This window comes from Electrophorus electricus, chromosome 12 (genome assembly GCF_041902795.1).
Source record: "Electrophorus electricus isolate QZ-2024a chromosome 12, ASM4190279v1, whole genome shotgun sequence".
Classification (NCBI taxonomy): domain Eukaryota; kingdom Metazoa; phylum Chordata; class Actinopteri; order Gymnotiformes; family Gymnotidae; genus Electrophorus; species Electrophorus electricus.
This window is the reverse complement of record NC_137508.1, coordinates 21,808,587-21,835,852: the sequence shown is the minus strand read 5'-3', so window position 1 is coordinate 21,835,852 and position 27,266 is coordinate 21,808,587. Positions and strand designations below refer to the sequence as shown.

The window sequence follows — 27,266 nt, the reverse complement described above, 5'->3', positions numbered from 1 at the left end:
AATGATCCGCGGTACCGTGCAAGACCACAGAGACGCGCGGAGCTCGAGCTCTCAGGTCAATCAATAGCTGTCAAAGTCCGGGCTCCCCGCGGCCTCCTGCAGTATGCAGATGAGTCTGCACACACTGCTGAGAAGAGCAAAGGGACAAGCCTCGAACGAGTCTGCAGGAGTGCCGGATATATGTGGTCCCCCAAAACACAAAACGCGGAGACATTATCGTTTTAGGAATAACATAAATAGCCGAATCGGTGGCGCATGGTGCAAAAGAAAACGCGAAAGACGTTTCGGAGAAAATCCTAAAATAAAAGGCGTTCGGCTGAGGTGCTTAGAGGCGCTCTTGCGCGCGTTAATCGTGACCTGCTCGGTAGCTGATGTAAAAGCCCCAAACAATGAGCACGGGAAAGACAAAGCAGCCCCGTTCGCCCCGCAAACCTACGTCGTTTATCGCGGATTGCTGCTTACAGTCGCAGTATATACGGAGATGAATCTAGCGGGGACGCAAAGCGGGCATATCCGACAAGCACTGTCGATAATTATTTTCACATTTGAGAGAACCAAATCTGTGCTGTGTCCGGAGCCCCAGTGCACCGACGCACATCTGGAGCGCGACCAGCGCTACGTCTTCATAACAGCTGGTCGGAATGCTCAGCGCACTCAAAAGCAGTCTTTAAGAAATGCAGACCACTTAAAAAAAACAAAACAAAACGTGATTTACAATTTAAACGTACGCGTCTGTTTGCACATTTGCTATGATTTTGCCCCCTAAGTGGAAATGTTTTGAGCAGACGGCACTGCTAGTAGTAGTAGTAACGACAGCGCAGTTTGACGCGGAGACTGACGCACTGGATTTTCCATTTACAACCAGTGAGCCATGTGAGGGGTGGGTTTTAGAGTTAAATTCTTCGTTTTAATAAGTTATTACACAACTCACGCCCGTAAAACTGTGAAATCGGCTGGAGGAACTCCACGTTTTTCTCACACACACACACCAAGAATCATTCAAAACATTCCGATTCAACCAGTTGTTACAATGTCAACCAGCCACAGAACCTCGTGCAAACGAATAGTGGGTGTGCGCTCGGGGGTGATGTGTGAATTTTCCTCTGCGAGGAAAAAAAGGAGCGGAGAACGAGTGGAACAATGCTGACCTGCCCTACAACACCCCCCACCCCCCCAAAAAAAATTTAATCAAAGTTAGCCAATTATGCCTGAAACGCACCGCGTCAATGAATCGCCTCTCTATAGCACTTTGAAGGCGGAGCGGTGCGCTCTGCTCAACGCATCCAAAAAAATGACAAGCGTTCACGGGCGCTCCAGCTCCTCGCCAGCGCGAAGAGCGGGCACAACCTACCTTCATGTCCGCGTTAATCTCCCGTTTCACGGGGTGAGCCGGCTTTCTGCTCCGCTTGATTTCTGGGGGTCTTCCTTCTTTCTCCATTTCAGCCATGTTTTCTCAAACCCTCTGTCAATGTTCGCGGTGAAGGGGAAAACCCGTGGCGCGACGCGGGGCCGTTTCAGAGTTGCGGAACGGCGAACGGCAGGCGTGCGGAGAGCCCCGGTGAAGTTGATGCTGGTGCTGCTGCTGCTGCGGGCACCCGATGCCCGGTAGAGTCAGCCATCTTCTGCCTGCTATTTCTCCGCGGTCTGAGTGTGAGTTGAACCGAGCCTGCTCTGCGAGCCAAACGCGAGGTTGAAAAAAAAAAAAGAGCAAGCCAGACAGGGGGAGGGGCCTGTTCGGTAACTCTATACGGCACGCTGATCCCGGGAAGGCTATTTCCTCCCAATTTTCCACAGATCAGTTTACACGCCGGACTCCACGCGTGGCGGCAGTTACCGTACAGCAGGAGTGAATAGGCGCTGTTGTTTGATGTGTTGCTTTTATCACGCACAGTATTTCCATCCGGCGGGGTCTGGCTGACAGTGTTATGATGAGATACAAACACTCAAAGGATCATAATTACTTGTTAATGAATGAATATGTGTAGGAGAGAGTGAGTGAGTGAGAGTGAGTGGGTGTGTAAGAGAGAACACTTGTTCATAGAGCAACCTGCACTTCTAAACACACTAAAGCACACGCATGCACACACGTTTGCACACAGAATCGCACAAATGCAAGCACGCACGCACACACACACACACACACACACACACACACACACACACAACCACTTATAATGTTGCAGTTTGAAGTGATGCATCACCAATAAGACAAACAGAAACATAGACATGGCTATATTTAGTTCATGGGAAGCCAGGGTGAATTCAACAGGGGACATTTTGGTTCTACAAAGATAGAAGTGATGTATGCAGCACACCTGAGTCTCTGTTCATTCCATTTCCAGCAGCAGAATTTTGTTCTTACAGTAGCTGAGAAACTGGGTGTGAACCGAGTCACAGGTTCAATAGGGTGAATGGGGAGCGATCGATCAGCTGTTTAAACATGCCCCCCTCCCCCACCTGCAGCTCATGTGTCTGGATCTGTGCACCTCTGTACAGGGCTTCATCAAACAAGGCCCACAGTCTCTCATAGCAGACTGTCATTTTGTGCATGTGTGGGTGGGTGTGTGGATGCATACATTGAGTATGAATGAGTGAATGTGATGACTTTTTAATCCTCTTTCCCTCAGTTAAGAATGATGTGCATGTGCATGGCGAGGTGTGTGTGTGTACATGTCCATCTAACTGTAGCCTTAGTTTAGAGGCTCAGTCTCAAGACCAGTTCTACAAAACTGAGACCCACACTTGGAAGTCAGAGATGGTACAGGATGACACGGGTCCCTCCCTCTTCTTCTCCTCTCTCTCTCTCTCTCTCTCTCTCTCTCTCCCCTGTCTTCAAGTGCAGGCTGCCTGTCCTTGAGCAGATCTTGCTGTTCCATCCCAGATCACTAGCAGATGCCGCGGAGCCTTGAATGAGTGCATTGTTTAACAGCACAGCGCCCCGCCAGCCCAGCTGAACATTATCCCATGGTAAACAGTTACATTCTAGCGGGGATACTGTTACTCCACTTGATAGGGGAGGAGGTGCCTGGACGTGTATATAACAGGGCGAGCTGTGTTTTCTCCTGCTCGGATTGGCTTTCACTCCTATTTGATTCCACAGCTCTTAGCAATGTGGATCAAGTGCAAAGGAATATGGTTTGTAAACATGAGTAAGGCCCCAATATGCAGTGACAAATAAGATTACAGGATGGAATTTGTGTCTCTTGGGGGGGCAAGGTCTGCTGGCAAAAAAAAAGGTTATGAAACAAAGCAGCTTTTTCGATCTCTGCTTAGTTTGTGTGTGTGTGTGTGTGTGTGTGTGTGTGTGTGTGTGAGAGAGAGAGAGAGAGAGAGAGAAAGAGAGAAAGCGAAGAGTCTCTATTTCAAAAAGATACTTACGGGATTTCTACGAGACGGAAGTCTAACAAAGGGAATTAGAAGTAGATGTGAAACAGCTGGGTAGAGATCATTCCCTTTACTCTCCTTTGCTGAAGATTAGCAAAAAATAAATGCTCACTTTTCAATCATGGGGCCAAATTAAGCTTTGTTAAATGGACAAGATTCTTTCAGAAGTTTTCAAAAGAGCCCTAGGTCAGGCTATGCATAAAATAAACCTAATCATTTATAATCACTGGGACCACTTGAAGGCCTTCTAAATTTGACTAAATTAGGACAGCACACTACAGATCAGACTGTAATTTAGAAACTGTAATTATAATTTAGAAATTGCTGTGCACGTAATATTAATTCAAGTTAACAATACATTTGGTTTACTCTTAAAGTTGGAATGATTTAAAACAGTTTGATTATTATGTTTGATTATATGATAAATTAGTTGAAACCACCAACTTTGATTTGTTACATTTCAAAAGTGCTCTTTTGAACTTAAAATAATTTTATCATCATAAAAAATATAAAACACTCCCATATCAAATATGTGACAGTATGACTCACTGTTTGCGTTGGCAATTTTACTTTAACATTGTGTCATTTTGTAGCAATGTAAGTATTAATTGAGATTCAGGTCAGAGCAAAGAGAGACTGCACATATTGCACTAAAGTTCCTTATCTGCATTATTCCAAATCAGTTACAGTTCAGACAAGTGTTGCTGTGATTCAATCCCAGCTGTGTTATCTGCTCCTGGTTCCAGAGACTCTCAACAGTGCTGTCTGAACAGTGGTTCATAAATTTCAATGATAAATCAATAAGCAATTAAGAAATTAATGAGCAATTTCTAATGATTAGACTTACTTAAATTAGGCATTACTTAGAAATGCTATGCAGAGCATTGTAGAGTGCCGGTGATAACTACGCAATGCTTTCTGCACAAGTGAACCGTTTGTGCAATTGGGCCATTTTCCCTTACCTAATAGCTCTTTCTTTTACTTTGTAATAGTGTTAAAATTGGGTTGAGGGCAAAGTGAATTTGGCCAGTTTTTCAACAGTCCGTCACGTTGTCTAGCCTCGACCTATACAGGAGGAAGTAGAACATGAGCTGCACATGGCGATATTCAGGTATCTCCAGGGCAACTATGATGGGTAGGGAGCACAGCTGTAGCATGGCAAAGACACACTGGAATCGGTCATTTAGAACAAGATGAATACTTACTGTCATTGTAATTGGATAATATAGATATGGCTCTCTATTAAAAAGAATTCTATGTTAATGCTGGGAGGAGGTGAAAAGGGCATTTCTGTGCCACGTGTACTTAATTACACTAATGAAACCCTATTCTGAAAGAAAAGGTCAATTTTACTGAATTTCAATGGGATCCAGGGGTGGGGTCTTCCATTATGGTTGCTGCTCTCTCACTACTTTGTTTGTGTGTGTGTGTGTGTGAGAGATTTCTGCCAAGCATGCTGCTGAATAAATCTCCATGATTTGTTTGGTTTCCATATCCTGATCTATTTCGTCTATGCCTGCTTCTTTTAGCTGCTTGCAGATTTCTGATGGACTTGACTTGGTTTAATCAAGCTGGGCATCAGATTCACTCATTGCAGTCAAGCCTGGACAGCTGAAAGCACATCTGTTGAGCATCAGAATTATTAAAAGCTTTGTCAATTTTTGTGAAAAAAAAAAGGCTTCTCCTTCTATGTTCCTACACTGACAATCCTTCATATTACAGTCACATTATTAGAAATTTTCTGTATAGTGCAAAGACATTATTTAGAGATTAGTTATTTAATTAACAAAAATCACAAGCTACAGGCTATATGATCAATGAATTAAAGGCTTGTGATATCAATAAACATTCACATACTTCAGTTCAACTGCGACAGTCCTGAAAATGATGATCAGAGTTCATGTTTTCACTGTGTGAAACTGCATAAGCGACAAGGCCCCGCTGAGCTAGCCTACTTTCCACAACCATGCTGTCATGGTGGCGAGACTACACACGTGTAGCTGTGCTTTTTAAAGTTATTTTTTGGCATTAAGTGGGAACTTGCAGTTTAGTGAAATCCCCTCTATCTTCACTTAACACTGGGCTGTTTTCCCGTCTGCTATTTTGGGACTAACTTGACTGGCCAGGAGTCTAATGTGAAGGATTATCATGAAATGACTCTACAGCATGTAGGCACAGACATATGCTGTTCCAATCAGCCGAGAAAAAGATTTAAAATAAGCCGAGATGAGAAATTAGAGAAGTAATTTAAAACCTCTCCATGAAGATGTACAGATATGTAGCCAAAGAAGTCGTGACAGCAGTTATGATGATCTAGTATTAAAAATAACCCATTCTTATTGCTCTGATAACACTAGACTTGACAGTTCTTGCAGTGAGTGTGTAAGCAAAGCTCTGGGTATTGATTTGTTGTGAGGGGGGGTGGGGGGGTGAAAGACGGGGTCCTTCTTACTTTTACGACAAGCCGTAAATCGAGTCTTCAAAGATGGCGGCTTTGAGGCATCTACATTTCTTGTGATACTTGAGCCAGTGAAGCAAGTCTTTATTTGCCACAAAAGCGTTTCGCTGTGGACTATTAAAGAGAAACAGAAGTGGAAGTATTGTTTGACGAGAGGAAGCAGTACTGGGCTCGGGAAAAGCTATGTTTCGTTCTATAACGAGGTGACATTGGGAGTAGCAATGACTGCTAGCTAGCTACCCGACATTATTCAAAGAATTGTCTCTAGCATTAGCTTAGCTGGCTAACATATAAGTCTTAGAAAGTCGTAGTCGGCATCAATGGACACGGATACGTCCACACTCGTATGCACCGAGCCCCTTTTCTAACTGGACACCCAACGCTCGCTAATTTAGCTATAAAATAGAGTTTAGGTTAGCTAGAAAGCAAGTAGCTGGAAACTTTAGCTGCCATTTACAGGATGGCGGTGTGGTCACGCCTCCCTTCCGTCGGCTTGGTAAGCCGAGCGCCGCGCAGTTTAAGCGTCTTCTCCTCCACCCCTTCGCCCCCTGCTTGGACTCGAGTCGTCTCGGACGCGGAGAAGATCGTGGGGTACCCCACCTCCTTCATGAGCCTGCGCTGCCTCCTCAGCGACGAGCTTAGCAACGTGGCCATGCACGTGAGGAAACTGGCCGGGACCAAGCACCCCTTGCTGAACACCGCCAGGTACGGCGCGCGGCGTCCTCGCGCGTTCGTCGCTTGGCAACGCGGACCACGTTAAACGGCTCGGTCTAGTCCAGGCGTTCGGCGTCCTTGTACCCGGTAGACGTTTGAACCGAAGGGCGGTTATCGGTACTTGGGTCAGCTGACCGGTCAGTTTATGGAAACGGGTGGACAGGTTGTACCTGGACAGGTTATTGTGTTAAATTAACCAGTGCCTATTGTCGACAGTAGTTGGTCGGATAACATTCCCGTTGTTCATCTTTCTCGTAGTAATATTGATAGACGTAACATGCTGATTTGGACTACTTGGATTCAGATTTATGAATAGTTGCGTTGTACTTCGCACAACTTTGTGCAGCACAACTTTGTGCTGGGTCACTGGTTTTATTTACTTTGCTAAAGTCAATTTGTCGTTCTGTTTGTTAACTATATCAATCATACACCCCATCTTATTGTCACGTTAACTTCTTAAATTCCAGACTCATGTTATTAACCCTAAGGAGTGTTATTCAGAAACTAACATGAAAGATGTGTAGTTACATGTGTAAGGAATGAGGGTGTATAACAGCAGCAGGTCTTTGAAGTGAAAGGGCTTCTAAAGACTAGCCAATTTCTTGAAGCAACTGCCTGAAGATCAGTGACAGCAGCATGAGTCAGAGTCTGGCTTATATAATCATAATCCCTTGCTATTACATTCACTTGTACCTCTGTTCTACATCTGAATGCCTTGATGAGCATTGGAGTTGCTGAAATTGCTGGAAAAACAGAACAAGGTTTAGGAGTCACACTTCCAATCATGCTTATAAAGCTAATTAACTCTCCACTGAACCACTATGCCAATCAGAGGTTCTTAGGCTGAGCGCTAATTAATGATCTGAGCAAAAGTTGCAGCAAACACACTTTTTATTTGCTTTGCAGTCCTTACTGCTCAGCTCATGAAACCACATCTGATCGTTGTCCTTTATTATTTAAGAAATTAGAATTAAGTCCTCAAGCTATTGAACATAAGTTATTTGTTCATTTTTTCTGGAGAACCTAAGACATCCTTGCTGCCTCAGCAGAGACAGTAGCCTTGAAAACGTATTGCAGGCGTGCAGTTCAGTAACGTATAATGGGAATTTAAGTAAGCTACCCAGAGATGAAATGAGACGGGGGGGGGGGGGACACACGACGACTTGAAATGCTGTGAAACATGCAGCTTTGAATGACGGAAACTCTTCACTAACCTCAAAGCAGAGAAAACAGGAGGTCCATTCTTGTGCATATTGTAATAATTTGACGATTCAGGGTTAATCATAAAGTAAAGCGCTCTGGGTGAATCATGGAAGTGCAGAACTCCTCTTAAGTGCATGCTGTTTGATTAATCCTTTTGGCCTGTCTTCATGTTTCACTACTTTGCCGTTACCAAGGCACTGCACAAAGAGGCTCCCCCCTGTGGCTATAGCTGGCACTTGCACTCTGGCTTTCTGCAGGCCAAACGAGAGATTGACAGGTGCACAAAACTAATGACTGACCAGACAAAAAGATGCAGAGAAAGGAACCCAGTCCATCTTGTTGGTTACAGACAGGCACTAGTGTTAAATGCTGGTGTAGCATTAGGTATTAATACACACTTCGCTCCCTTTTGACTTTTTTTTTTTTTTAATGCTCCACACGAAATTCCGACTTTGCAAGTCCTGCTGTCAGAGTAACTTCCAAATGATGGGGAAAAGACGGCTGTCCAGCCAGAGACACTCTTTTTCAAACCCCTTTGGGGCGTAGTGTCTTATTCCTCCCCACCTGTCCAACTGAGTAGAACTAGCTGTGGATTTGGTCCATACAAAGCGACAGTCACAGCTTCATGTTTAAATAAAAAAAAAACAACCTCAGATGCCCTCTGTTGGAATGACACTTGGAATGATGGTTACAGAGAAAGTGAGGTTTAGTTTGGGTGGGGTGCGGTGGGGGGTGGCAGAGAAATAACCGGAACCCAATCTGGCCCATCCAGACGACAGTACTGGAAACTAGAGCCCAAGGGTGTAATAACCTATACACCTAAATCTGATATGACAATCCATTTGGGTGTTGGGGTGGAGGAAGACTGGAGGAGACCCTACCCCCCTCCACCCCTCCAGCCGGCCCGGTGTCAGCACCGAGTCGGGCTTCTCACCTTTCCCTCCTCGTCTCCTTGGCCAAGGCACGACAGGCACAGAAACACCAGCCTCGGCAGACGGGCAGGTCACGGGCGGACCCCTCCCTGTCTTCAGCCTCCTGTTCATTCTTAAAAAGTGGCTACGCGGCAGTCGCGGGGGGTTGGTGCGGAGCGCGAGGGTTGCAGCGAGGGTTGTGTGGGCCAACTCGTGCGCAGCACACTGGCGGTGCGCTTTACTCTCTTCTTGTGCTGAGTAGACAGGGCGTTACGTTAGGAGACCAGCCACCGATTGTTAAAGCGTGGGTGGTTCCGCAGCTTGGCGGTGGTTCCACAGCTCAGGTGACGTGACATACCGGCATTCAGCAGCGCTTACTGCTGCTAGCAAGATGCAAATAAATAAACAAATAGATAGATAGATAGATAGATAGATAGATAGAAATGGGAAAGGACCATTATTGTTAAGGGTTAATGGTGTATGCTGCTTGCAAGACTGAAACATCACCTTACAATCCGGCTCTCTTAAGCTGAGTCTTCATATAGAACTGTCTGCAATGCCTTTCTTCCCTCTTCCGTGTCTCTAGCTCAGCCTAATATTGTGGGATTGATTTCTGCACAGATTGTTGTTGGGGAATTTAGCTATTATTTATGAGTTGTGAAGTAAGTGGAACAGAAGGACTGTTACCAAAAAAAGGGTAAGATAATTATGACTTTGAGCAAGATTGTAAAGGTTTTTTTTCTCCAGCAGTTAAATTCTGTTTCTGTTTTTCTTTTTTGTCATGTCTTCCTTTGTCTCTTTCTATCTCCTAGCGTTCATTGTTTCTCTATCTCTTGCTGTCTGTCTTTCTCTGCTGAAGGGTAGAGAGGTCGTGAGGAGGTGTGGAGTCTGGCTTGTGTGGTAGGGGGCGTGGCTGCCTGTCAGCTCATCTCCGTTACCGCGGCACTGATTCATGACGAGCGGTTCTCTCCCCTAGAGACGACATCGCAGCCGCCGTCGCCACAGGAATGCCACACTTTTATCGCCAAGGAAACGAGAGGTGTCTCAAAAAAAGGGGGAGGGGGGACACAATGCGCCCTACAACCTCCGACCACAGTTAATCAATACACCTGCAAAGCCAGTCTTGATACCATGTGTCTTCATAGTGTCTTCTAAGTAATAATTGACTGAAACAGCGGGGCATGAACCAAACGCTTGTCACAAGCTCTGCTGATCTTAAAAAGCCTGTGGGAAGTTCGCAGATGAACTTGGCTGCACGTGGGTGGAAGAGAGGCAGTGTCACACAGTGGTCTTCTTTTTTTAATTGTTCCTCATTCTTCAGTGTGCTGCATATTTCTGTTTGCGTGGCACAAGGTGTCCTCACCAGGGATGTGCGCTGCTTTAAGCTTCTGCGTCTTACCTTGGCTGGCGCTCTCCTCTTGCCCAGCCAATTATCCAGACCAATTCTACCGTATCCCCAGAGGGTCTTGGCCCCTCCCTTTTTGCTGCTGGACCATGTCATTGGCTGCTGCCATGAGTGATAACCCTAGTGCAAGTGCCTTTTGAGAGAAACATGGCTGCATTGTGATTCTGTGTTGATTCAGGCCACTATGCAATAAGACTGCGGTTTAAGTCACTTTTGAAATGGGAATAATCTGACCGTTTCCATCAACGTTTCACTGTTCAAAGCTCGGTGACACCACTTGCTGCACTGCTCCTTAGATTGTCATGCTGACACACGCCTACCTCAGCTTATCCTTCGTTGTTCTGGAGCAGAAACGGCAGTCATGCTGCAATGTCACAGTTCCACCATGTCCGTTTTTCAGTTTGCCAGTTTCTGCTCCATACGCGCACACTTTTTATATAATTAATTCAAAGTGAGCTGACAGACCTGCTCTGTTGTGTAGACCTGTCCTGAGGTGTTTGAAGACGGAGCAGCTGTGGCATGTGACAGTTTGTCTGAAAGAAAGGTGAGCAGGTCAGCGTGGTTAGCACGTCTGCCTCCTATTCCCTTAAAAGAACAAGCACTAATCTCCATCGCCCCAGCAAATTAATGACATTGTTAAAAGACAGTTTGGCTGGTAAAACCAAAGTCCTCTGACCCGCAGGTTTAATTATGCTGGTTGAGAGAAAGAGACGGAGAGGATATTATTTATTTATTTATTTAGCAAGAAGGACAAATGGAGTGCACCATTTCAGAGAGAGAGAGAGAGAGAGAGAGAGAGAGAGATTGGACAGCATGTCACCTCATTAGGCAAGCATTCTGCACATCTCATTTGCATACAATTACTGAGCATTATGGGGGTTTTCTGCCATGGTGGTGGGAAGCCCAGGTACACAGGCAAACAAACACGCCCACACACATGCGCGTGCACACACCCCTGGCTCTGTGTCATAGTCCTGTTCAGACAGTTCTTCACTAAATTGCCACAGTGCCATGCTGAAGCATCTGGTACTGAGTGACACGTTTGCACAGCATAACTTCTGTATAAATGATTCTGTTCAAGGGCTGTGCGATTTCTGTTGCCAAAATGATGATTGTAATTATTTTATGCAGTACTGAGTTTGGGATTTAAAGCGTGCTAAGCACATACTGATGCATTTCATCTCTGAAGAATAGCCTGTGATTTCAATTAATGACCCCGTAAGTCTCAGTAAGATTGCCTGGTGCCCACTCTGCATGTGAGTCAGAACCAGGCCAGAGTTTAGAACCTTCCCTTTGACGAGCAGAGGTACCAGAAATGCTGTCTTAAGTCAACGGGTTTATGGCTAGCTTGAACACATCCATACCACCATCACACAGTGAGCCAAAAGCAACAGGGGTGATGTAATTGCCTGGTTGGTTCTCCTACCATGAGTTCCTGTTTGGGCTGTCATTATTTATCTGTCTATCTATCTATTTATTTATTTATTTACCTGCTCCGGATTGTCTGGCTGAGCTTTTGAGGGGTTTTTCCAAGCTGGCAGGATGGCTGCAGCGGGTCACCCTGGGAACTGAATGTCCCGTTTAAAGCATGCCTCTGAGCCATAGTTTCAGGAGGAGAAAGTGGAGATAGTTATTTGTAGCCTGGGGAGAGCACTTTGAGGTGGTGGATGGAGCCCTCTCCCCATGTGAAGTCAGTCAGCATCATAATTCCTATCAACAGGTTCCAGAAAAAGGGGCTTTGCCTCGAGTCCAGACCGAGTCTAGACTCGGAAGCAGCTCGAGGGCTCTCAGCCAAGAGTTCTATGCTAGATGCTAAGTTTGTCAAAATATTGCAATTGCAAGTACAAGAAATCCTAAACATTGATTTTCAGTTTTTATAATGTTTTTATTTGCTGTTGTGTTTTTAAAAAATGGCCCGTACACGAATATCCCTGTGAGTGTGTTGTGGTTTTGTATTCTGGCTCATCTCGGTTCTTGTGTTTGGTTAGCGAGGAGACCAGTGGTTGAGCAGAGTGTGACTGTGCCCAGTCAGCGGTGTGTCCTGTCTGGGGGGACGGGCAGAAGTGCGTGCGTGGCAAGTTCACATGCTCTGGAGTTTCTCAGCACGTCTCCAGGACTTCAGGACCCAAAAGTGTCAATTCCAAAATTGAAAATATTGTAAATAAAAGGGTTTTGCTTTGTCTAACCTCTAACCTCTCTCTCTCTGTCTCTCTCTCTGGACAGGGGATTCGTGTATGACAGCAAGCACAGTCTGCAGTTGCGAGGCCTGGTGGTGCTGCTCATTTCCAAAGCGGCGGGTCCAGGTAGCCCCGCCACGGACACCCTCCTGCAAGACATGGTCAGCGGCATCTACCCCAGGTATGGGCTCCTAACTACCCCCCCAACATCCCACGCCAGACGCCTCGCAAACACCTCCCTGTCTCTCTTGGTGTTGACACGCTGACACGCAGGCCAGCTCGGCGTCATCCTCTCGCTTTCTCTGACCCATTCTTTCTGTCTCGGTTGGTTGGTTTTTTGTTCATTCTCTCGGTCTCTCTATCTCTGTCTCTTTCCTTCGCTTTCTCTCAGTCTGAATGTTTAATAGCCCTCAGCTCTGGTCATTAGTGACAAGTGATTGCCACCTCACACATGCAGGTCATGTGACTTGGAGGAGGCTTGGGGGGAGAGACAGAGAAGGAGGAGGTTGGACAGAGTAATGGAGCACAATTTAAGAAACTGAAAGACTGTGTGTGTGTGTGTGTGTGTGTGTGTGTGTGTGTGTGTGTGTGAGAGAGAGTGCGTATGTGCGCGCATCCGTGTGGGGGAGTGTCAGGGTGTGTCTGTGTGTATGTGCTTGTTTATTTGAACAGGTACCTCTGAGAACCTCAGCATTTGTTTTCTTCTCGAGAACGTCTTTATGTAACGTTCACCTGAGCTCAGGCAGCGGATGAAGAAAGGGAGTTTGCCACACTTTTTAAAAATGCTTCCTGCCGGCTAGAGTTAATCTTACTGCTCGCCTCCAAGTTTTCAACACGTGCATCACCTCAGGGGCTGGCGTGTGTTCTTTTTCATTTCTTTCTTAAATGGCATGCAGCAAAACAGAAGCGGCGAACTCACGGGGTCGTCACGGAGACTTCTGCCACAGTCACGTTTAGTTGTTTAGGGGAATTCTAGATGGAGATATTTGGATGTTTTTGCAAAGCCAAATTAACCTGTGGTCCTCTGTGCTTTAAACCTGGGTAAAGAAGAGGCAAAAATGCTATAAAAATGGTCAGAATGTAGTTTGGAAATTAATTAATTTAAATTTAAAAGTTACAAAACCTTTTGAAATTTGGGTGTTTCCACTTTTTATGACTACGCATTGTTTTCTAAATTGTTTGTGTTTGGGGTGGAGGGTTTCCATCTATTTATAATGTACACGTGCGTTTTAACACACTCACGCGTACTGTCCTCTCAAACACACAGAGGGGTGGGTGTGTGTGTGTGTGTGTGTGTGTGTGTGTGTGTGTGTGTGTGTGTGTGTGTGTGTGTGTGTGTGTGTGTGTCATAATTTGGACTGTCTGAAGGAGAGTTCCTCTACACAGGCTATGAAGTATTTTGAGTTATAGTGTGTGTGTGTGTGTGTGTCTCTGTGTGTGTGTGTGGGGATCCCTTGGCCCTGGTACCAAGCAGTTACCAGAAGCAACTGTTTAATTTGGCAGCCTGTGAGTGTGTGCGAGCGCGTGTGTCTCCGTGAGAGCACACGTGTGACTGTGACTGCACATTTGTGTTCGTGTGGGCATGTGTAAATGAGCTTGCATGTAAGCACGTGTGTGTCAGCGAGTGCGCGCACGCGTGTGAGCACGTGCGTTCCTTGTGTGTGTGTGTGTGTGTGTGTGTGTGTGTGTGTGTGTGTGTGTGTGTGTGGGAGAGAGAGGTCTGAATGAACTCTTTCTCTTGACTGGCTCTCCTGCCACCACAGGGAGAGTGTCACAGCAGGATGGGGGAGGGGCTCGCACTCATCACCGTACTCGTCTGCTTTTTTCCTTCCCTCACCGTCACTCATCCGCCCACAGCCGCTCCACTGTTCTTGGAGTGGCAACAGGAAGTGACCTCGTGATTCCATTGCTGGGATGTGGGCGTCATGGAAACGGGGATGAAGAAGTCTCCCTCTCCCAAATTGTGTGTGTGTGTGTGTGTGTGTGTGTGTGTGTAGGACAGTGTAGACCCACAGTCTCTGTGATTTTGTGTGTGTGTGTTGATGGATGGAGCAGTCGGCTGCACTCCACCCATTTGACACACAGCATTTGTAAAACGTCCCCTGCTTTGCCACCACTGTCTGATGCTGCGCATGTATTTGTTGTTGTTGTTTTTGGTTTTTTTTATTTTGAGAGAGAGAGATGTTTGTGTAATGTGTGCACATGCATATTTGAATCAGTGAGTGTTTGGGGAGAAATACTCATGCACTGTGTATGTCTGTGCATGGAATCGTGTGTGGTTGTGAGGGAAAATCTTTGTGCAACATGCAGATGTTTGACAGATGGTCATGATGAGGACAGTGACAGATATGAAGTTGAGTGGATTCTCTTTGATTACAACCACTCTCTTCGCCACCGCACACACCACGTCTCCTTCGAATGCTCCGCACGGCACCCAGAAGGGGCTGCTAGCGCGTCCCGCCGGAGGCCAGCTGTGGAGCAGGCTTACTGCTCTGGGAGCTTTCCCAGGGTGAGGATGAGCCTGAGGGGCAAGGGACTGTGGGAACCCCACGCTTATGCATTTGTTCTCTCCCTCTCTACCTTTTGTCTTTCTTTACTGCTCTAATTCCATCTCTCTCTCTCTCTCTCTCTCTCTCTCTCTCTCTCTCTTCACCCTTCTTGGGTGGGCCGAGGGCCTTGGGTGGGCGGAGCTACTGAGGAGTGGCCTCCATAGGCCAGTAATTCAAACCAGGCAACCTGGCCCCTCTTTTCAGGCAAAACAAGACCATCGCCCACATACACACCAGTCATTCTAACCTGCCTGATCACGGAGGGGCATTTGGGCGCAGTTTTAGGGCTTGCCCTTCTTTCTTGTTGGTGGAAGGATGCCTGGGCAGACTGAAACTACTGGGCTATTCTCCATTACTGTAATAATGATGCGAGCTATTCATGTGTGTGTGTGTGTGTGTGTGTGTGTGTGTGTGTGTGTGTGTGTGTGTGTGTGAGACACACTGAGCTTTGGTTTTTATACAGTGGCACTCGTTGGCCAGAGATGTTCTGGAATGGTGGGCGTCACCAGGATAGGAGTTTGGTAATGTTAGGTGTGCAGGATAGCCCGTAGACTGTGAGTGTGTGTGACTGCTTGCATGCATGTGTGTGTATAAAGTAATTTCCCCTCCCCCTCCAGATTTTTTGCACACTGCAAACTTCCTTGCCCACACACACACCCTACGTATGGTTGTGCATCAAGAGTTAAATCTGCAGAGAAAATGGAGCAGACTGAGAAAGGGGGCGTGTCAGGGGCGGAACCCCTCTGCGCCGTGGCATCGGTTGCTATGCAACTGAGTCCCAAAGCTATTTATACTCACCATGCTGCCCCTCCCACCAGCTCCAACACACAGTGGCACCAAAAGGAAAATTTGGGCAGAAAATGCGATTTAGATTTGACTGGCTCAGTCGCTGCACACAGACACTGTTCATTTAATGGATGTTGTTCAGTTTTGAAAGGCCTTTCCTGTAGCGTTAAAAGGTGCCGACAATTATCGTGTTCAGGTGCCCATACCCAAGACCTACGCAGGCGTGTCCAAATGCTATGTGCCAGTCACATTTCCTTGCTGGAATGGATTTTGACACCTCTAAACAGCTTGTTATTCCCGTCTTGCGCCATACGAAATCCGTCTTTTCCAATTCAGACAGCAACGCGGCCATGTTGTCCCCCCGTACCTCATTAGCGGGGGAAATATGAAAGGCGGGCGTCGAGGCGCTTGCTTTGGGAGATGGGTGAGGTTCTTCTACGCAGAGAACTGCTCAGACTCGCCGGAAGGTTCCGTTCCCGCCGTGGCCCTCGAGCGAGGAGACTTCCGAGCCCGGTGCTCGTTTGTGGCCCGTATGGTCAGCCGGGTAAACCGCGGGCAGCATAACAGTCTAGGCGTCGTGGCTGTAGGCTTCGCTTGGAGGAGGTGGGTTTTCTTCCGGAATCTAATCTCTGTGTCTCGGAGGAAATGGAGCGAGTGACGGTTACGACCGGTAGAGGCCTCCAAGTGCCGACAGGGGGTCCCTCACAGAGAGGTCCTGCAGAGAGGCAGATGGAGAGTTTCTCCAGGTGTGCAAAGGTGGTTTTGGTGCCCCGGTAACACCAGTTTCCCCATTGTCCTACAGAACGAATCTGTGCTAACGATACGTCCAAAAAGAAATGGAACTAGAAGCCTGGTAACACTGACCCGTATGGGCCGGCTGATCTCCCAAGGCGCCTGCGTATGATTGGCAGATCTCGCAGAGTCTCCTCGTCCGTGTCGCTCGCGTGCCCGGGCTCACCCGCGTGCCCGGTGAACAGTCCCTGCGGACAATAGATGTGATTAAATGGAAAGAAATCAACGGTGGCGGCAGTGAGGAGTAACCCTTAACGACGCCGCTCGGCCGCGCATCTAATGTGTAATTAGGAGGCTGCTTACGGACGTGTGGGCCTGACCGGTGTCATCTCATTAGGGATTTTTCCCTCTTTTTCCCCCCTCTTTTTCAAAATTTTTATTTTTTTTTAAAGCGCCACACGTTGGGGGCTAATGGCTAAGTGGTCATCAGCAACATCGATTCTGCATGTTGCTGCCGCCCCTCGTCTCGGCCGGTTACGAGCGCGGCGATGCGATGGGACACAGCTCTGATTATGGCTCTGCGGCTGGCAAATCAACACGAGATTAGGGCTTCAGCTCCTGGGTGGGTGGAGGAGGGATGATTCTCTCACTCTCTCTTTATTTCTTTCTTTCTCTCGTCTGATGGGTGAAGAGGAACTGATGTTCTCTAATGTGAATGATAAGAGCCAGTACCTGCAACCTCCCCCACTTCCACGACTGCTCCCCCTCTGGCATCAGGGGCTTTTGCCTCCATGGTGTCTCCGGAGGCCGCGCTTTGTTTGAAGTTTCGACCCTACTGCTTATCTGGTTGGATGTTTGTGAGGGTCGGGACTGAACATGGCCAGTACTCATACCTGACTGATATGAGTCTAACCTGTGCTTCAGGGAAAGACTACATGACAGACCCCTGTTTCTCTCTCTCTCTCTCTCTCTCTCTCTCGCGCAGTCAGCGCAGCCTGGCTGAGATAACGGAGCTGATCCACACAGCGTTCCTGGTGCACCGTGGGATAGTAAACCTGAAGGAATGGACATGCTCAGACGGCCCACTCAAAGACATGCAGTTTGGAAACAAGATGGCCGTGCTGAGCGGCGACTTCCTGCTGGCTAATGCCTGCACGGGATTGGCTCAGCTCAACAACACCAAGGTACCCAAACCTGCCCGGACAGAATGGGTTCAGAATGCACATGCAGGCGACATTTGCAAGTGAATACAAAACGCTTATGCTTAAGCAGCACTCAGGCAAGTGTGTGAAAGAGGGGAACCCTCTTGCTGTTCCTGAGGATGGTTGAAACATTGTCTTCAGCGTGTGTAAAAACCTGCTTAGCAATGATTCTAAAAATGGTGGCAAAAGCTAAAATGAAACATCTTTGATTGGAAAGATAACGGTCCGATAAATGAATATGAAAGTAATTGTTTAAAATTCAAGTGTGAATAATCGGCTAGACCAGAGTTCGTCACGCCACATAATGTGGTTTGTTTACCTGTTGTCTGTTGATTTGAGTATTCAGGCTGTGTCAGTGAGTCTTAATGGTAGAGTACCAGTGTTGTAGGGGAGTTCAGCAATGGGATGTTGTGGGGTGAAAAGGCCTGTATGTGGGTAAGGAAGTGAGGCTTTAGGGGCCGTGCTTTTAATTGTTGGCTTGTGCTTGCCTCTGGGGGGCTTGTATGAGAATGTTTGCATCTGTGTGTGGGCATGTGCACTCTTTAGTGGTGTAAAGTGCATACAGAACACACAGTAGTCTGTATGCAATGACTGAATGTAATGCAGATCCAAAACCTTCCACTTAAGTGCTTGGGAATTAAGGAAGAAACCTTCTGCGAAGCAAGAGAGAACCCCTCCTCACTGGACAGCTCCGAAACAGTCCGTGCTTTATTACGCTACGTTCAGTCCAAGTTGCTGCTCTGGTATAGATGTGGGGGTCTGAGCTAGTCTGGGGTTCTAGGGTGGGCTGGCTGCTTTTTGCATCCATTGAATGGAGTGGCTGGTGTGTGCGCACATGCATGTTTTTGTGTGTAAGGTCAGTGAAGGTTATCTGGTTACCACATGGCTGTATTGATAAGCTGGCGGGCAGCAGAGGATAAACAGCTCTTAACTGCTGCTGTATGAGGGTGTCCGTGGGAGCACCACTGACTGATTTAATCACCAGATCAATACTGCACCCACAGGGCAACACATGCACGCACCTTCACACTAAACGCACTCGCACTCTGCACCTGCGTGCACACACAGCCATGTTGCAAACAAATGCAATGGCATACAGATATCACATATCTATTGCACAAATAGATGACACAAAGGACACACACACACTAGTGTTCACACTCCACAACAGATACTCAACAATAACCTCATTCATACAGACACAAATGGGTATATCCGTTTTTCTGGTTTTTTTTTTGCTGGTGTGTGCATGTGTCTGTCTGTCTGTCTGTGTGTGTGATGGTTTGGTGCTGTAGCATATGTCTAAGCCATCCCTCATTAAACTCTCACATTATCCACCAGCACATGCCCATCTCCTCCTTCCTGCCTCTCTCTCTCTCTCTCTCTCTCTCTCTCACGTGCGCCCACAGACCACTTGCCAGGAGGCAGTATCCTGACAGGTTGTGTCACCAAGTGGAGCTATAGAATGCACCTCTCCTAGGATGAAAATAAACCCTTTTCCTTCTGCTTTCCTTTAGCCATAACTGTACCCAACGCAAACGTGCGCTTACATGCGCACGCACACACACACACACACACACACACACACACAGAGGAGCACATATTAAACATATGTATGCACATGCACACATTAGGGTCAGCTTCTGGTCATCGCTGCCTCTGTTTCTCCAAAGGAAGCCAGAGGAAGCTCCAAGTTGTCTGATGTAAAAACCCAGCCCCTCTTTTAGCACACACACAAAAACAGTGGGGCTCCTGGCCTGTCCACTGGACTGGGCAGTTATTGCGAATGTGCCTTCTGCAGGGACTCTTGGATCACCATGTCTGAGAACTCCTCTTTGTTTTAAAGAAGCACTAAAGTAAACCTCGGCCGCCTTCTGCAAATGTCCCTTACGGCCGTCCGCCCCTGCGAGGGAAGATGGGATATGCTGTGGATTGCTTCAGCGTCTCTCTCTGCATTCAAACACATCATTTCAGAACCTGAAACCTGGAGGGGGACAAAGTCGATGACTAACTATTCTGCGGTTCTGGATGGAATTTAATGTGAAACCTCACGGACTGCGCTTGCAGTGAGATTGTCTGTCTTTCTTTTTCCCTGGTCCATTCACAGAAATGAAATCGCTGCAGTTGGACAGTGGCTTTTTTTTTTTTGAGCGTGCATAAATATTAGTTGGGCAGTGGTGGTAGGGTGGCGACCGTCCTCATCTGTGCAGACTGCGGCCTGAAGTCAAACAGGCCGGCTGGGTTTTAGGTAGGCCTTTGAGGTCCCTGCTTCGCAGTGCTTAATATGGCGCTCATGGCATTAGTACATAACCATTCGCAAATGACTGTAGGAACTGGGCGCCAGATATGCATGTGTTGCATGAGTCTTTTATGAGGAAGTTAAACAACTTCAGCCCAAAAATGTTCCTACTTGTTTGTCCCAGCTAACCAGATCCATGCTGTCTCCCTGTCTTGTGGGCCTTATGCTGTCTTTGGACCTGGGTGAAATGGAGAGTGCCGTGAAGCCTAAGCTGTAATGAGGGGGTTATTAATATGAGGCGTTCTAAAGCTCCCCCTAGTGGCAGAGATGGGGTAAGCCTCACAAGATTAAAAGGCTAACAGATGAGGTTTTGATCCTGGTGGATCTTCGCCAGCGTCAGATCATTTTGGATCAGATTTTAGTGCGCTGGTTGGTGCCCCTTTTCTAGGAAGCCAGGTCTGTGATTCAAATATTGGTTTGTATGAGCAGAGTTTCTGGTTAAAACTCTTAGAAATAAGAGGCATACATTCACACGTTATTCACTGGGTTAAAAGGGGCAATGGAATGTCCTGCAGTGTTTGTGTCTTTACACACACACACACACACACACACACACACAGAGATGTGAGTGTAAGTAAAGGTGACTCTTGTTTGTGTTGTTTGTAACTGAACCTGTGTGAACCAGCTGTGATCAAAGGCACACTCTTTCCTTATCCTGCCTACATCTGGATGGATGACAGACAGGACATCTAGCCAATCAGGTGCTAGAGTTTTACATACAGAGATAAAATGTCGAATGGTTTAAATTAAATACCTAAAAGTGAGAGTTTGAAAGATTATACATCACTTTATAACTATCGGTTCAATAAAATGTGTAGAGAAATACCAATACCAGACCACTGTAATGTCATGAATACATATTATATAGGACGATTGTTGTTATTACATGAGAATGTATCTTCAGCTTTAAGATCATCCTTCAGTAAACACCGAGACGAAGGTGGTTGGTTTTAGAATGTTCCAGAAAGAGAACTGACAAGGGAGATGAACCCCATGCGGATGAGGGGGAAGAGCACTGAAGAGGTTTGGGTTTGTGCGCGGATGCTGGAGGCCATGGGGCTGGCATGCCCCGGGCACTCTTGGCCCGCACAAATGAGCCCAGGCGCTCGGCTCCCGCTGGGCGGCACAGATCCACAAGGCTCGCTCGCTAGCGGAGGGACCCCGAGACAACCCCCTCCACTCAGACCAATCTGTGATGTGTACTATGCTTTCTTAAGTGAGAACCTGGCACGGCGGTCTGTGTGTGTGCGTGCACGCGCGCACGTGTGTACATGTGTGTTCGTGCGCGCATGTGCTCCTGGCGCGGAACTTGTATAAACGGTAAGCGGATCCCATCGAGGCCGTCTCCGCTTTCCTCCCCTCGCAGAGCTGTCGGCGAAACGAGACACTGGCTGGATTTGGGAATGAGACGAGGCAGAGGGAGGAGGGCTTATCTGATACTTTCCAAAAAAAGCCCCCGCCTCACCCCCACCCTCCACATCTCGCATACGAGCGTGCGCACACACATGCACACACACACACGTCCCCCCCCCCCCCCCATACCGACCGTTTGAGGCAGCACATCTGGTAACACTGTAGGGGCATTGTCCTTTTTGGGCTCTGGGTAAAGGAGTCAGATTGCCTCAATATTTCCTCAAGGATCCGATTACGCAGAGGGCACACAGAGAGAGAGAGAGAGAGAGAGAGAGAGGGGGAGAGAGAGAGAGCAAAGAGGTGGGGGTGGGTTGGAGAGCATGGGGGAAAAAGTATTAGAGAAAGTTGGAGAGTCAGAGAAACAGAGCCATGTAACTGAATATGAAATATGAAAAATCGAGCGTCTGGACTTAATGAAGCAGCGCGTGATTCATTCTGCTGTCCCAGTCGTTCCAAGACCTAATTCACGAACACGTTCCTCGACAGACGGCTCCTTGGGAGGGAATAGGTGGAGGTGGCTAACACTCAGTAAAGTGGGGGGGGGGGGGTTTGCTAGGGTGCTTACAGACTTGGTAAAAAGGAGGATGTTGGGGCACTTACAGACTCTGTGCAGAAGAGTGTGTGTGTGGGGGCTGACAGACTTGGTAAGGAGGGGGTGCTACTGACAGACTAAGTGCAGCTATGAGTGGGCAGAGGCTGGGAGGAGAGAATAAAACATTCTCTGGCTAATTCTATGAAAGTGCAGGCGTTGGGTAATTTAGCACCAAAGTTACGTGGGTGGGTTTGAACAGTGCCCCCTGCAGAAACTAGTTGGCTACTACTATCTCTGAGTAGTGAGACCATTTTAGAAGAGACTGTTTCAGTTTAGGGGCCATCAGGCATGCACACACCTGTTTTCCTCTTCATTTGTTTTCTTTTACTTTTTTTCCCTTGTTTCTAGGTTTCCCCAGTGGGTGTGTTGACAGGTTCATATTTTTGCGTGTGTGTGTTTGTGTATGTGTTTACATGCACGCATGCCATCTGTCAGAAGCCTCATTAACCCTCAGCTTTCTTGAGTCGGGGGTTATTTTGACTGGCTGTCTGGGCGTTGGTTGTTGGTCGTCACCTCTGAGGCCACCACGTAAATACCACACCACTAACCCATCTTGGCTAACTACCTGCGCTATGCTAACCTTATGCTAACATTCCCCTGGATCTCTGAGCCGCACCCGTGTTCTGTGTTTCAGGTGGTCGAGCTGATTTCCAGTGCCATCGGAGATTTGGTGCAGGGTGTGTACCATGAGAACCATGAGAGCACGGCAGAGGTGAGTATGCACGCCACCTGCTGACCCTTCACACCTCCATCCCTCACGGTCAGACGGTACGACTGCAGAAGCAACAGACTGAGGGTTGTTGAGAGCGCGAGTTTTGCTGTGGGAGTTTAACCTTGGTCAGGCCGAGGTCAATGACACCAACACATCTGTAGATAAACACCCTTCTCAGATTGCACACGCGTGTGTGTGTGTGTGAGTGAACAAGCAGCCTCGCATCCCAGCGGTGGATGGATGTCACTCACGTTTCCGTCCACCACAAGAGAACAGCCTTGGATCCAAAGTTCACTTACAGGACACCCTGGAATCTCAGAGAATAATGACTTAAAAACGACTCCAGAGTGCAGCGGCCAGCCGTCAGGGTTCCTCCTGGATTTGACGAGATTAGTGTGGACGAGCGAGAGACGTGGAGACGGAGAGGTGTGTGTGTGGGGGGGGGTTGAGGGGCAGGGTCGTGTTTCTCCTCACCCCTTTTAGCAGGGAGGATTCCGAGCAGAGGTGCGCATCAACTTTCCTCCTCCACGCCAGCTCCGGTTACACCCGCTGTGCCGGCCTGGCCCAGGCCCTGGCCTGCCTGCCCGATTATCCCCCCTCTCAGCTGAAGGTAACAGGTATTAATCGTTAGGAAGTCTAGAACTTTGTGTCCCTTCACGCAGTCCTATCACCATTTCAGTCTATTTTGGAGTGACAGTCTCACGTTCCAAAGTTTCCCTACTTCTTTCCTTTTCTTTTTCTCAGCGTCCGTTGCTCGCAGCGGTGTAGATGAGCAGCCCGAGTTCGGGCACCGACCTCAGATCAGGTGTTAAGTGAAGCCGCCGTCTTAACACGCGTCCCAGGACGCCTTTGTCGCCCGACAGCACTCAAAGGCATGGAAGCCCAGGGACAGGCGCGCATGGCCGGCCCGGCGTATTCAGTCGGCCGCCAGCGAATGGCCCTGGTCGACCACACGTGCTAACAGGGCAGAAAATGGGGGTTAGATGGCCTGAAACCTGGACTAATTTCAAAGCAGCGTCCTGGGTGTCACGTGTGAGGGACCGGACAGGGCCTCGGTTTTGGGCCAGTTCGCCTATGTGCTGGATTCAGCATGAAACCACGACTATGAGTTTATAGAGTAGAATGTCTGCTATAATTCAGGCATGTTTGGTTGCAAATCCCTTTGGTGCCTCAAGTCTGTGACCATTAAATATCACCAGACAGGCTGGTGCCAGACAGTTGATTTTGACGCACCTCGTTTCATTGTGTTGACCTGTTTTGCAGGCACCGGCACATCCACATAAAACTCGCAGAGATCACTGGGAGAAAAAAAAAAAAAAGATGGAACTTCAATTGCTGTTGGTGTTTTAAATCTGTCCTTAGGTGAAGGAGGAGAACCTGTCGGTGGCATCGTGGGAGGACCAGATGTTCCTTTCCCACGGCGCACTGCTGGCAAAGAGCTGCCAGGCAGCAATGGTGCTGGCTGGGCACGACACGCAGGCCCAGGGGCTGGCCTACCAGTACGGGAAACACCTCGCTCTTGGGCACAAGGTGAGACCATGGCCCTGGCAGAGCACACTGGCCTGGGCACATGGCAAATGGCAGCTCCTCTGGCCTGCTGTCTGGAGGCCCGTCCACTAAAACCTCTGTGTGTGTGTGTGTGTGTGTGTGTGTGTGTGTGTGTGTGTGTGTGTGTGTGTGTGTGTGTGTGTGTGCGCGTGTGCGCAGCTGAACTCGGACCTGCAGCCGTTCATGAGGAGCACTGCTGAGCCGGCCCTGCTCCATCTGGACTCGGCCCCGGTCTTGTTCCATCGGCTCACGGTTGGCTCCCAGGGGTGGCTCCAGCAGGTGCAGCAGGTGTTCACATTCTCCACCATCTCCACCCGTTCACCTCAGCACACAACAACTGCACCTCGCGGTTGCTCACGGTGACGGTTTTCACTGAGCATGCGGATCCCAGCCCGGGTCCCCTGCCAGCACACTGCGTGCACTTAAGACGACTTAGGCTGCGCAATTCCAGTTGTCTTGTGCGTTTATGTCGCATTGTACGAGATGCTGTAGCTGAAATCTTGCCCAACTTCCATGACGCTCCATGCAATCTTGTGCTGAAAGTCAGGCTAAAAGAGTTTTCTGGCAATTCACCCACAATGATAGACAATTGATATTTGTCATCCATGTATGACTTGTTTTTGCCAAAAGGAAAGATCAAAAGAAGGCATTCTCTCTGCTGCCACAGTTCTTCTTTCAAGTCCCACACACTTCGCTTTTGTGTCACTATACCGCCATTGGTTTGAAGTTGGTGCATGTTGCGTGTAATCCCAGTCCGCATCCTAGTGGCCATCGTAGCAGTGGCCATGCTGCCGGATTAGGGAGCAAAATATCGTACTCCATCCTAAAATAATCTTAGGTTGCCTTTGTTCGCAGCGGCACCAGGTCATCCCCCGGAGAGCACCACACATTACACTTTCAAAGACCTCACGACCAAAGAGTCTTAACAGTTTGCAACTGTCATCTGTGACAGAGCATGATTGTCTAAGTAATCGCACAGTATAAAACCGGTTTTCCACTGACAACCGTCTGAAAAGGCAGGTTTAAATGTATTATATAGTACAGTAGACTAATATAATAGAAAATATAATATATTTATTATAACAGACTGCTGGCTTACACCCGTTTTAGAGCCAGTTTGTTTAATTAGTATCACAGTTTTAATGTTTTGATACAAGACTAAAGTTGAGGGGACAGTGATTAAACAGGGCTTCATTTCAGTCTGAGGGATTTGTTTTATTGCATCAGGCAATATTGGGCCACTAATAGATCTAAATATTAGATTTAAATGAATCGGTACAATTTTAGCCTGAGGGAGGGTGGGTAAGCCACAAAAAGCAGAAAGATTGAATTTAAACATCAGCACCGATCCACTAACACAGTCTTCTGTCTCCTGTCCTCTTCGCAGACACAGAGCACGACGAAGCGGACAGATTACTCAAAGGCGAGTGGCTCCACAACTTACTGCTGGGTGCTTGTTGGGTTTGACTGAGGAATTCCCAACATTTGGGTTTTTGCACTTAATAGTAAATCAGGTTATCTATAAATGTGAGTCGATGCAAGAGAGGTGGTATCTTTTGTGTGTGTGTGTGTATTGAACTAGTGTCTGTTAGGTGATTTGTAGAGTGTCTGGCCACAGTAACTGATAGCAAGTTTAGAAATTTGGTTTCCAAAGTCAGAGGGAGAAGACGGAGAGAAGGAGAGAGAGAGAGGTGGAGGGGGCGATGGAGCGATGAGAAGAGAATGGGGCAGGAACAGGGGGAGAGAGAGAGAGAGAGAGAGAGAGCGAATGTGAGTGCACAAAGAGAGCTCGGGTCGCCGTGGAAACGGGATATTAGGGGATAGAGTGGCACGTTTATTTGCAGAGGAGACAGTGGCATCACAAGAGATTCTCCTTCATCAGGGCACAGACAAACACACACCCCCACCCACGCACCCACCCACCCACGCAGATGCATACACACCTCACACCCTGCTTAACCTTGTGCACACAGTCCCTGCTGCCCAAACACATACACACTTTGGGTGGCTGTGTAAAAGCTCTGTGACTTGAGCTAATTTAAGTCACAGGTTTTGTGGGGTGCTTTGGCAAGAGCCATGCAAATAGTAGAGCAATGTGGGGAAAATAATCTTTTTCCACCGCACCAGTAACAACCGGCACTTAAAACCCAGCAGGCTGAGCAAGCTATGGACATGAATTACTGCAGCTTATGTCTGTCCAACTTTCACCCTTGTTTGGGGCTTTTTCCTGTAGTTTTTAACTTTAAGCCCATGAGGACTTCAGCAAAACGCATCTCAGAATTCATTTGGCAAAATGTCCTCCAGCAAAACATGTCCTAACCCATCAGGACCTCTGTGGGTGTGCGTATGTGTGTGCGTGTTGTTCGTGTTACCGTGTGTGCGCGTGCGTGCGCATGCATGTTTCTCTGTCTTGGGTTTTTTTTTTCTGGAATGCTCTGGATTGAGTTTTATCTGTACTAGGCATGTGCGTACCAAATTAATTTGGACATGATTAACTGAGAATGTCAGTGTGTTGCATTTTTCCTTTGCCTGCTGAAGAAGAGCCTGAGTTCAGATGGCTGCTCGTTGCTGCCTGCACTGCATGTTGCGTGTCGCTCATGTGCTCTCTCGTGTCCCGTCCAGCTCTGGGACCTGGTCAAGACCGGCACCGGGGTGCAGCAGGCTGCCGACCTCTGCAGTTACCACGGCAGCAAGGCCATGGAAGCCATCAGCTGTTTCCCGGCCTCTGAGGCACGCTCGGCCCTGGAGAACTTAGTCGGGGCCGTCACAAAGATCTAAGGACCCTTCCCGTTCTGGAACCAGGACCCGGAACATTGGCCTCGACCAATCCGGCCACCGGTTTTGGAGAGTGACCTCCCAAGCCCGTTCCTCCGGACTTGGTTCATACGTTGCCATTTTTAAAATGCGGTTGTGCAGTTTGGACCAGAGGGTGTATGACGAGAGGATGTATGTGTGGAGTCCTGATGAGGGCGCTGCTCACTGTGGCGAGATCAGTTGGCGCTCGCTGCAGTGTGTGTCAATACTGATGTATTTTACTGGAGGAGGCTTCTGATGTCAGTACAGCAGGAAATCACTGTGGGATTCAGTGTGGCACAGCACACTTGATGATAATGTTTCCCTCCACACACCAAAAATATATGCCCTCTTCTAACAGGAGCGTTCCTATGTGTGATTAATGTGA

The 27,266-nt window shown here is 47.9% G+C and overlaps 2 protein-coding genes and 1 long non-coding RNA gene across 14 annotated transcripts in view; 2 read left to right on the top strand and 1 right to left on the bottom strand.

Moving 5' to 3' along the window:
• sobpa (sine oculis binding protein homolog (Drosophila) a) overlaps nucleotides 1-1,787 on the bottom strand; it is a 33,699-nt gene extending 31,912 nt beyond the window's left edge. Inside the window, exon 1 of one of the 9 annotated variants that reach the window (XM_081725040.1) lies at nucleotides 1,352-1,787. In XM_081725040.1, the coding sequence (XP_081581166.1) occupies nucleotides 1,352-1,447 (96 nt within the window). In that variant the 5' untranslated portion in view covers nucleotides 1,448-1,787. The remainder of the gene's footprint in view (nucleotides 1-1,351) is intronic. The other 8 variants (XM_081725042.1, XM_081725041.1, XM_081725043.1 and 5 more) reach the window with 8 other exon arrangements.
• LOC113576247 (uncharacterized) lies at nucleotides 1,530-5,048 on the top strand. Its single transcript, XR_003410492.3, has 3 exons — nucleotides 1,530-1,650; nucleotides 2,838-2,967; nucleotides 4,914-5,048. It is a non-coding gene; the product is annotated as an uncharacterized LOC113576247 (long non-coding RNA).
• Nucleotides 5,049-5,813: 765 nt separating this feature from the next.
• On the top strand, nucleotides 5,814-27,238 carry pdss2 (prenyl (decaprenyl) diphosphate synthase, subunit 2). 4 transcript variants are annotated; one of them, XM_035531672.2, is made up of 9 exons: nucleotides 6,410-6,547; nucleotides 9,530-9,709; nucleotides 12,299-12,433; nucleotides 17,305-17,503; nucleotides 22,460-22,537; nucleotides 23,900-24,067; nucleotides 24,245-24,373; nucleotides 25,473-25,508; nucleotides 26,708-27,238. In XM_035531672.2, exons 2-9 carry the CDS (start codon nucleotides 9,678-9,680, stop codon nucleotides 26,861-26,863), a joined length of 933 nt encoding a protein of 310 aa, XP_035387565.1. In that variant the 5' UTR covers nucleotides 6,410-6,547; nucleotides 9,530-9,677; the 3' UTR covers nucleotides 26,864-27,238. The 4 variants fall into 4 exon arrangements, with proteins under 4 accessions (XP_026864021.2, XP_035387564.1, XP_035387565.1 ...); XM_081725045.1 differs by having other exon boundaries at nucleotides 9,483-9,709; XM_027008220.3 differs by lacking the exon at nucleotides 9,530-9,709 and having other exon boundaries at nucleotides 5,814-6,547; nucleotides 24,245-24,364.
• Nucleotides 27,239-27,266: the final 28 nt, after the last annotated feature.